This window comes from Varroa jacobsoni, unplaced genomic scaffold (genome assembly GCF_002532875.2).
Source record: "Varroa jacobsoni isolate VJ856 unplaced genomic scaffold, vjacob_1.0 scaffold_1427, whole genome shotgun sequence".
Taxonomy (NCBI): Eukaryota; Metazoa; Arthropoda; class Arachnida; order Mesostigmata; family Varroidae; genus Varroa; species Varroa jacobsoni.
Window position 1 is genome coordinate 17,120 of NW_019214329.1, and position 9,555 is coordinate 26,674.

At 39.5% G+C, this 9,555-nt stretch overlaps 1 protein-coding gene across 3 annotated transcripts in view; it reads left to right on the plus strand.

Moving 5' to 3' along the window:
- The window catches only part of LOC147752187 (CD63 antigen-like), a 12,912-nt gene extending 4,386 nt beyond the window's left edge, over nt 1-8,526 (plus strand). For 2 of the 3 annotated variants that reach the window (XM_086972303.1, XM_086972302.1), the window contains 3 exons: nt 3,148-3,336; nt 3,592-3,771; nt 4,501-8,526. In XM_086972303.1, the coding sequence (XP_086828429.1) occupies nt 3,148-3,336; nt 3,592-3,771; nt 4,501-4,734 (603 nt within the window). In that variant the 3' untranslated portion in view covers nt 4,735-8,526. Of the gene's footprint in view, nt 1-658; nt 679-3,147; nt 3,337-3,591; nt 3,772-4,500 lie in introns of those variants that run through there. The other variant, XM_086972304.1, reaches the window with a different exon arrangement.
- Nucleotides 8,527-9,555: the final 1,029 nt, after the last annotated feature.

The following is a 9,555-nucleotide window of genomic DNA, read 5'->3' on the forward strand; positions in this document are numbered from 1 at the left end:
ATTGACAATATATGCCTTTAATATGTCTTTATTTTAACACCGTTATCCCAGGTGACATTCCCACGATCTATGTTTTGTTCGTATGTAACAAATAAACGTTAATAGTAAGATATTTTAATTGATTATTCGAAAAAAAAGACGCTATTTATAATATAAACTAAAAATAGAAAAGGGAGATGACAGGCCCGTCATTTGGCTACTACCGAGCCTTTAGGAAAACTATACCGTACACTTGCGTTATCCCTTCGCGTGGTGTTGAAGCCCCATTAAATTCTTAGTCGACACAATTCGCCCCGTCCTCTGTGATGTGCGCTCCCATTAAACCGACGAGGTAAAACAATAGTACTGCTTATGCTGATCACAATAAATTTGTGGTGACAATCGTGCGTAAATGAAATGTGGGGCAAATTTGGCCATGTGCTCGTTCGTATGTTCTCGTCTCGATAGACCTTTGTCGTTTGGATGTCGTTTTTTCAGTTGCAGACCCACCGCAATCTGCATAGACTTCGAACTGGTGGGCGTCTGGATCCGCTATTACGGATCGTTTTGTCCACAGAGTCTTCTTGTGCCGTATTAGCGCGGAAGGCGTAGCCGCGGCCGCTGATGTATATTTTTTTGGATGTGACACAGCCGCCAGTTGTGTTAACGTGACGCATGGAAGAGATCTGTGACACGTAGGTGAGCCAATAGCGAAATGAATTAGCTCCAACAGGAATTGCTGTAACCAGATCCTTGACGGCTTCTTGACGAAGCTTGGCCATGGCTCTTCAGAAAACACTGTGCTATCTATCATATCTGTTTGTTCAGAAGAGCGTTCATGATTTTCTCAATGCGGACGAACGCGTGCCATCTATTTACATCGTTCTAATCGCATTCGAATTTGCATAGAACGTTCGCGTGGAGAAGAAACAAGGTGTTCATATTGCTAGGACACGAGGCGACGTAGATCTATGCCAGTTGGTCAAATATGGATGGCCCGAGTGGGTAGTTCTGGGAAACCTCTCCTAGATTTGCCAGACTTTGCTGCTGTCATATTAGTCCATTTACCCGCTATCGTTGCGCGCTCTCAGACCTACTATTCTTACCTGAGTCAGTAATCAGTAAAGAAACTCAAATCGAAAACGAATGTCCTGTCAGCGATCTTTTTACTCGCCTTTGTTCTTTTTTCCTATTGTTTCCAACAGTTAACGGAGAAGTATGCAACCTTCTATAGACAAACGGCGGAGGTTTGTCATGGAATTTACACAATACAATGTAAAGTCTATTGAAAAGAAACTGTTAAGTTCCTCAGGACGTTGCCTAACATTCTAAGATGGTTAGTTCTGGGCGATACGTTTGTTTTTTGCAGTGTCGCTTGATGAAGTTCATAGTGATAAAAAACTAGAAAAGAAGCTGTTTTAGGCTCTTCTGACAGCGCAACCCAAGGGCAGAAAGTGCGAATTGAAGGTAAACAGAGCTGAGAAAAGAAAAATGTTTTGGTCGAATGCAGTTTTTATGCTGAATGCTAGAATTGATGATTAACAGCGTTCAATAAATATAGGTAAAATAACTGCTTCACCGAATAAGTGTGGCATTGGGTAAGATAATGAAGACATCGGTTGACAGAACATTCCCTGAAGACTCATTTGAAATCCTCCAAAAAGGGACGGCCAAATTGTCGAATGCGCTAAGAATGTGCTGATGTGTGGTCGTTCACATCGAACGTACACCGAAACAAGCGTTTTTCGGAAAATAATCATTAAACGTTGAAGCAGGCTATCTGATGAAGTCCATCTGGGACATATTCAAGGACATATCCATATTTTCCATTTTCTGGGGGGTTGCTTGTGCTTGCTGGGGAGCAAATCGCCAGATCTGGGCCATTCCTTATTTCATCATGTGCTGTGTTTGCTTTCCCAAAACTTTGAAGGAATAGCGAATCGGGTATATGACCGTATTAGCATTATTTTCACTTCTAAAAAGAAGTTTAGAATAGAGGTTTCAATATACGTAGTGTGTATTTTACCGGTTTGGAAGCACATCTTATATATGTAGGTCGTGTGTACGTGATGCAATTTGCGAACCGGTAAACCTAATGTTCAACCTCTTTACTAGAAACGTTTCTAAATCTCTTTTATAAAATATATAACCTAAATTACATGCACAAATCGCTTAATTACGTCGATCCTTAATGGATAATATCTCTGTTGCTGTCATACTCAAATCCGCTACATGTTTGTGTTTAGCTGTAACGGACATCCCCAGTGACCTTTAAATAGGCAGGTTACTTACAATTCTACCTGCTGATTTATTTGTTATTGTTATTAACTTGAAGGCAAGATTTTGCTTTAATGGGTTATTTGTGGGTTATATGCGGCCTAAAATTTAAGTAGTGGCTTAATGCAAATGCTGGTCCAGACCGTGGGATCGACCGGGGCCCTTCTTCAGTGGTACAACAGTTAAGCTATTTTAAAGATATGCATGACAAACATACATATAAGCGATAATTTAGTTGCAGGTATACGATTTTTTTCCACTACTCTCTATTCGATTGGTAACCTATAGGTAATTGTGTGTAAAAATGTTGGCGTTTTTTAGATAAACTTATTCGAAGCGTAACGACACAATCTGGTTGCTTATAAATCTCATTTTTTTTTTCGCCAGTAACGTATTTCGAATACTTACGCAGTGGTGCTTTGAAACGTTGCGTGACAATTTAGCTTTCTCGCTATCGAAGATCGGTCGGATAGCTGTAGCTTCCTATTTAATAACCATCCAACCATCTAAGCTCACCGTGAAATGATATCAAATAAAAAAAAAAGAAGAGTCTTATTGATATATAACTTTGTGACGCTTCTCTATAAAAAAAATGGGTGCTTACTTGACCACATTAAACTCACCAAAGTTTATGTACATGTTATGCTGTTTCTAACTTTCCTAAGCCAAATCAGATAAATCTGTTTTTCATTTTCTGACTTTGACGTATCGTAAATCATCTGCATACATATGCCGAGTACGCCGATTGTTCAGAGAGTGCTGAGTACAGAGTGCAGAAAGTATCCGGCCAGAGAGGTCGATCCCTATGATCAGTGATGTGCTGAATCTTATTCTGATTGTCTTCAAGGCCAACTTAACTTGAACAATTTTTCGGCACATTGTTCGTTTCAGGTATGCGGCATAGTGGTCATCGTGTGCGGCGCGGTATCCCTGCACTTCATGAAGGGGACAGGCCCTCTCATTGGAGAGAACTACGTCAGCGCTCCCATAGCTCTTATAGTGATCGGTGTAGCCGTATTTCTGCTTGCTTTCTTAGGATGCTGTGGCGCTTCTCAGGAGAGCTACTGCATGCTCACGATGGTATTACGTCATCCGTTTTATTGACTCATGTTGTGTATGTGTGCCCATAGGTAGAATCGAGCCTCGTGGCCTAGCAATCTACCAGGCACTATCTTTTACCTAAGCCACGTGTGATATGATGGGAGTATTTGAATTGTTCGTAGGACCGTTGAACGTCATCTAGTAAGTACGCCCTTTCTAAGAGATGACTTCCTTCTTCGTTCGTGTCATACATTTACGGTCTTTTTTTGTCATTCATCCTGCTTATCATTGCAGTTTTCAACGTTGCTGTTCTTATTGTTGTGTGCCGAGATCACAGTCGGCGTTCTGGCCTTCGTCTATCGCGGCAAAGCGAAGGAGATCACCGAGCAGCAGTTAAGAGCATCAATGCGCGACTATTACAAGCGTGGCGAGGTCAATCCGGCAAAGCAAGCTTGGGACTTTGTACAGAAGCAGGTAGGAAAGACGCTCAGCATATGACTGCATGGACATACATTACGAGACCGGCGCGTTAACGTGCTAAAGAAATGCTGGATGCTTATCTATTCTGACGGGACCTGATCGAGTTTTGTGTTATTTGAAATTCGCATGACACACTTATCGCCGTCAATATTATAGCTAGTTGTTTTTCTCAAACGGGTATAAACATTAAGTTATTTATTTGACGATAAGTATATGATTAGTTGATCACGATGTGGATATAAAACTGAGCGGAACGCACAGAAGCTCTATGGCTCAACGTGCGTGGAACATGCCTAGGGCAGTGCATGCTGTAAAATGTGTGGACGTACTACAGTTTAAGGATGCCTAAGAGGGAAGCAATGTAGGAACTGAAAGATTTAATGATTTGATATTACGTGAGACGCAGCATGAAGAGCCTTTATTCTCATTGAGCTGATCGAGAAGGCGGAGGGCGCGTTGTAGCGCCTTTTAGCTCAGGCAGATATGGTTAGCAGATACATTGTATGGCCTTGATCATGTTTTGAGTAAAAAAGTAGCTCAATGAGTTCACCGTAAAGACTCTTTTTGTTATATGAAATGCCATAATCTTTTTTGCTTGCTTTATAACACAATTTTTCTGTATTGTAGCGCAGGTATTGTGCTCGGTTTGCTACTGAACAATTACTATCGATTTTGTCTCTTCGAGTGCGTTAGCCACTAATAACATCTATTTTGTCATGTTAGCTGGAGTGTTGCGGAGTGACTTCATCCACGGACTGGGTCAACCTGGAGCAACCCGCTAGCATACCTGAGTCCTGCGGTGCTAACCCGAGCGCACGCCCGGGCTGTATGGAAATGCTTGTTCAGAAGGTCGAGAAGTTCTCCGTGTACGTCGGCATAGCTGGCTTCGTCATTGGCGCTATTGAGCTGATAGGCATCTGCTTTGCCTGTTGTCTGGCCAACGGGGTCAAATCATAAATCGATAATCGAGTGTACGTTTGAGGTCGAAGTAACAGCAGTCAAAATGATTCAAGAAGAAACATGACGATACCAGTCGAACTGTGGATGTGCATCTATTACATTGTTAAGCCCATAGAAAAATTAACGTGAAGAAGGTACTAATATATAAATCATAAAATTCATTGAATGGAACCGAACGATTAGAAATCAAACGAGCATAGAACGGTGAAAAGTTCACTATTTGTACCATGATGTGCGATGCATGACCACTTGGTCGATAGATGTATCCCTATATAAAAACCAGGGAGGGAACCAGCCAAGGGCGAGCTGTATACGGGGATTGTGTATAGGTATGCGGTACCTGAAAAAGATAAAGAATAAATGTCGAATGTATAGATAAAATATCCATGAAAACTTCTTGAACTAGAGCAGAAAGAAAAGAAACTTCTGGACATCAACGACAGATTGATTCCCCAATGCATTTCAGTGTGCCTGATCGCTGGAACTTCATTACGAGCCCGAGTTACGGGAGTACTAATGATGTGTTTTTATTGAAGTAAATTAGTGAACTTACAATAAACTCGATTTGTAAAGTAACTCCTCAATGATCCTGCGCTCCATGTCAAGCGATTGTGCTCCCAACGACAAACATGTGCCTGACAGAGGACGGTGGATACCTTTTAGCTTTAACGACTGTCTACATTCTCTCTGGTAAAGCACAATTCTAAAAGTTGACTAAAGACACACATTACACATAACGGATGCAGGCACTGGTGATAAGGCGCATTGTGTCATTTATTACGGACGTATAACGTCAAAACGTGCAGGGAAAACAAACAGTATTCATTGAATAATCGAAGAGTTGATGAGGTAAATGGAGACAAAGTGATGAGACATATGTGCATATACCTTAAGTTTGGTACTCCGCTAATCACCAGCGCCGAACGACGAAGTGGACAAAGCCTATTTAGTAAGTCTGCTTGACTAATGACAATTTCACGTTTGGCGAATGTCCTTCCGAGCCAATGGAGAAATAAAAGGACCGGTTACCGTAACATGCACATAACGCAACAAGCAACATTATATATAGTTTATACAACAAATATGAGCATCGGAAGATAATTAATTCGTTGAGAAAGTAAAAGTCCTTTTAAAAGAATTGAACGAATACAGTGGCAACAATGCGCGATAAGGAATCCGATTGATTGCATTTGCGCCATTGCTACATCCACCGCGTGTTATATATATATATATATATGTCGAATTTAACTCAAGACGTCACCAATTAGAAACATGCGATTTTGCAGGTACGACATCGTTTCCAAAGCTAGAAAACTATTGGTAAACTAATTCTGAAAAAATCAGGTAATTTTCTTGTTGTTTCAAAAAACAATTGAGCCGTCATTTATAATTAATTTTCTGGTACCTTTTCAAAATATCTTATTTTATCATTATACATACTTATTTACATGTATCCAGTACCTCGGTGCGGATGGCTTCTTTTATACTATAATAAAAGTTATTACTAGTTTTTCTTTTTCTTTACTGAAGCACTGTGATTTAGAAGTTGACCCTTGTTGTCCTTTTGCTGTAACCCGGCGGATCGCTAAATCATCAGTTCGATTGGAAACTAATTATCCATTAGACGCTGTGAATGAGGCGAGACCTCGAAAAAGTTCGGCTGTAGAATATTTCTGTCATGTAAAAACATGATTAAAAAAATCATTCGTGCGCCCATATAACCATCGACACCACATCATCTTTGCTACGGAAATTTGTGCTGTAAAAGTAGCAAGACGACGCGTCATTACGTACGAGAACGTTTCCACTCTAGTCAGAATCCCGTGTGGTTAACAAAAGAGGAATATAACTACACAACGTTTATCCATAAACAGTTACGTACATATAACATGTATTATGATTATTATTATTATTGCGTGTAAGTATTAACTATTGTCGGTGACACAACTGCTATTAAGATCCAACTGTCGCATCCAATGGAAAGTTACTTGATAGGGAAAAAGCAAGATAAGTTGAATCGTAGCATTAAAATCTGTTACTGTCTTGCCCTTTTCGGCTCTAATCTTATCCTGAAACGATTATTACTGCAGTCAGCTTTTCGGTCAAATTTCTATATATAACTTTAGTTAAAGTTGGAGATCTTGCCTGAATCCAAACAGAGGGTTGGTAATTGAACGCCTTGTGCGGCCGACTGATTGCCGGCTGCGAACATTTTCAATCCCATGGTTTTATATAATGTTAAATATTGATGACAGAAGTATATTTATTGTGTCATATATTGTAATCTTTCATAAGCGGTTTCAGTGCCACATTTTCAGTCATTTTGATCTGTTCTTAGTACATTTCTAACTTGATTTTTACTACTCCGAGTAGTGCCGGTAGTTGGTGTGTCTAAGGATTTTCGTGTATTTCGTATGGCCTACCTTATATTTTTGCTGTAATAGTTAACGAACCTCCTAAAAGAGCGTTCGTTTCTAGTTTTCGTATCGTCATCGCGGTGTTACGTCCTTCTGATTCATCCCAACCGTTTCGGTAGCTCCGTCAATTATAATTACTACCATTATAATTACTACCATGCCATCATGACAAAATCCTCAAATTAATATGCGATATTATGTATATCCGTTAATGCATGTGAAAGGAATACTTTTAAGCTTAGGCGCTGAATTTTTGTAGGTCAGCGGACTATACAAGCTAGGGGGTAAACCTAGGTTATGCATATGTATCCAGACTTTCACCGGCTGCGGTGCCGTTTTAGCTAGCAGCATATCTTACACAGCTTTGGGCGAATTACACCCACGTCAATCGGCTTGACCGATGTCGCTTTACAGAAATGGATGCACTTTTTAATGCTTGCTATTGACGTCTAACTGATCCAGCTAAATCGAGCTGCAAAAAGAGGTCGTAAAACGTATAGTAATGGGATGGGTTGACGTGACCAACAGAAGCGTCTTGGATTTGGTTTGTTCGTTGTCTGTCTGACTGTTGAAAAATTAGAGCCGAGTAGGAACACTAAGTTAAGCTTTTAGGACACAGGCATGAACACACAAAAATATAAGCTGATCAATATCCACGCAACAGCTCACAGCAAACGTTCTAAAGACGAAGACGACAGTTGTAGTGGTGCGCAAAAATAGAAACAAGTACCCGTGATAATGGCCGAATATAGTTCTTCGACAAGCACAATAATCCGAAATTGATAGACATTTATACGCTAACGAGGATTGTTACTACACCGAGAGACAAAGTACGACAGACCGATCATCGCGGGTCATACAGTAAAGGAAACGGATTGCAATTAAAATTGCAGTTTCAACGCAAGGGACAGTTTGTAGCAATTTATATGAATGAAAAATGATAATAGCTTCAATCATTATTATAATACGATTGAAGAGAAATGAGATAATGGATATGAAGAGTAAATATAGCTAAAAAAATACATACAAAAATGAATTAATATATAATGGTAGATGGTTGGGATGAAAACAAGGAATACCCTCATAAAAAATCAACGGCGACTGTCAGAGGAAGAAATCTATATTGGTACCACTATGATTACGTAAGAGCGCAAGAGTATGGAAAAAAAACAATACAACAGCAATAGTATCACAGCAGTAACTTTTTGGGTAAAAAATGAGACGGATAAAAAATGTTCAATGACAATGTTTGCTACGGTGTTTGGCTATGTTATTGAAGTAATAAAGTTTATTATTTATAACCCCAAAGAAGTGTCTAAATCTAAATACAACAGTTATAGAGAATAAAAACCAATTACAGCACTTTTAAAAACCGTGTTTGTCAAATTTCGTATTATATACTGTACATTGATCCAAGGAAAGATTAAATTACCGAGGAAAATATTTTTGTCAAAAACGAATTAATCGTTTGTTCCAGATTACGGACTAATCAGCGAATCGTCCCCATTCGAGCTGTTTTCTTTGAAGCAGTTCCTGCCGAATGCAATACACTCACACCACATGTTTTTCCCAGGCCAGGACGCCAGATTTCTGGAATAGCCCTCAGCTCAGCTAGCGATTTTTCCATCATTTTTTCTTATCGCATCGAAACACTTTTCCAGACTTTTTTAGTTTTGGCAATAGGAAAGAGTCGTAGGACGTTACGTCCGGAAGGTTTTTTTTTAATAAAGACTTAGATGTCTACAAATGTATAATGTGCGATTCCCTGACGGTCGAAAAAACCGTAAAAGGAATGATGGTCTCGTCCGTGATCACTGTCACAGGACTTACAGGATGAGAAAGGTTTAAAACATTTTAAAAATAATAAAGCTGTGCTGCGTACATTAACTCATTATTCCTGGAAATAAAGAATCTCTTTTTGAAACACTTTTCTATGAAAAATTAAGTCTAAAGTTTCGTCATCATTGAAAACGTCAAGACCAGACATTCTTTTATTAGCGCGCTAACAAAACGAAGCTACTTGAAAAAACACGCGATCCGCGAAACAAAAGGAAAGAAGTCAAAAAATAGTTTCGATCGCTGTAAACATATACTTGTGAACTTCGAACCTTGAAATTACTTGGCAACTACTCATCATAAATCATTCTTTTAGCCGGAAACGCGCAACTCTTGAGTAAAGCGCTTGCCAACCTCGCCAATTTTCTTTTTCATCATAACAATTTACTTGCCTGATTTAGTTGTAACCTCAATCTTTCGGCTATCCGATAAAAGAACTTAGAGACTGATCTTATTCAGCTTTAGCTTGCCGAACAAAAGCTAGTCGTTGATTGTTTATACTCCAATAGATCGTTCTTGTCGTCAGAATTGAAAATTACACCTTGAAGCTCAAAATTTGATGATT